The sequence below is a fragment of the Sitodiplosis mosellana genome, unplaced genomic scaffold (genome assembly GCF_009176505.1).
Source record: "Sitodiplosis mosellana isolate CC-2019 unplaced genomic scaffold, AAFC_SMos_1.0 Smas_scaffold_10, whole genome shotgun sequence".
In the NCBI taxonomy this organism is placed as follows: domain Eukaryota; kingdom Metazoa; phylum Arthropoda; class Insecta; order Diptera; family Cecidomyiidae; genus Sitodiplosis; species Sitodiplosis mosellana.
Window position 1 is genome coordinate 182,573 of NW_022595252.1, and position 884 is coordinate 183,456.

Sequence of the window (884 nt, forward strand, 5' to 3'; positions counted from 1 at the left end):
GAGAGAGAGAGAGAGAGAGAGAGAGAGAGAGAGAGAGAGAGAGAGAGTGTAAGTGAGACAGTGTTTGTGACTTGACAGTTGAATATTAAAACAAAAAACGTTCATGCGACGTTTGTATGCGGCATTCACATTTAAACGACTGTGTGCATGATACACAGAGACGCTATGGTCGTCTCACTCTCCAACGCTGTGGTCGTCTCACTTACTCGCTCTCTCTCTGTCTGTCTGTTGCTATTGTGCGATACACAGCGAGACACAGCACAGTCGTGCATTGATCGCGTTAGCTCATATTCGTTATGAGATAATGCTTATGAGCAAATATTATGTTATGTCGTTGAGGTCACTGGTGGTGTTCGTGATCGGCTTCTTCTTTCAGTTGTTGGGCTGCCGGAAGGTGAGCGACTGGGCGAACGGATTTCATTTTGGTTTGGCGATGGTGAGCGGCTTCTTGATTTCGATGACCGTGCTTGTGCTGGTGATTGAGCTTCATTTGGTTCGGAAATTTCGTTAGAATCATTCAAGTTTTGTGACGCTGAACCGGAACGATCCGAGGTAGGCGAAGCAATGGATTTGTTATTCGAATCGTTCAACGGTGATGCCGAGCGTGATCTTGATCCACTTCGACTACTTGACCTAGACAAACCATTCTCTGGTTCGCTATTGTTGTCTGGGCTCATCGGAGTATCTACGTGTGTGAAACAACAAATGTTTATGATTATTACGCAGTCAGAGTAACCTCAACAACAACAAAAAAACTAGTCAATAATGATGCGATACTGTATTCAAACAAAATTTACTTACCCATTTCAGCATCCATAGCTCGTTGGAATTTCTATCGAATTAACGAGGTGGAAAATAACGATGTTTGTTTTGTGCGATAAAAA

The 884-nt window shown here is 43.3% G+C and overlaps 1 protein-coding gene across 3 annotated transcripts in view; it reads right to left on the minus strand.

Moving 5' to 3' along the window:
• LOC129567245 (another transcription unit protein-like) overlaps positions 1 to 884 on the minus strand; it is a 2,972-nt gene extending 2,088 nt beyond the window's left edge. For all 3 annotated transcript variants that reach the window (XM_055443905.1, XM_055443903.1, XM_055443904.1), the window contains exons 1-2: positions 802 to 884; positions 347 to 685 (exon numbers count right to left, since the gene is read on the minus strand). In XM_055443905.1, coding sequence (XP_055299880.1) covers positions 347 to 685; positions 802 to 817 — 355 coding nt within the window. In that variant the 5' untranslated portion in view covers positions 818 to 884. The remainder of the gene's footprint in view (positions 1 to 346; positions 686 to 801) is intronic.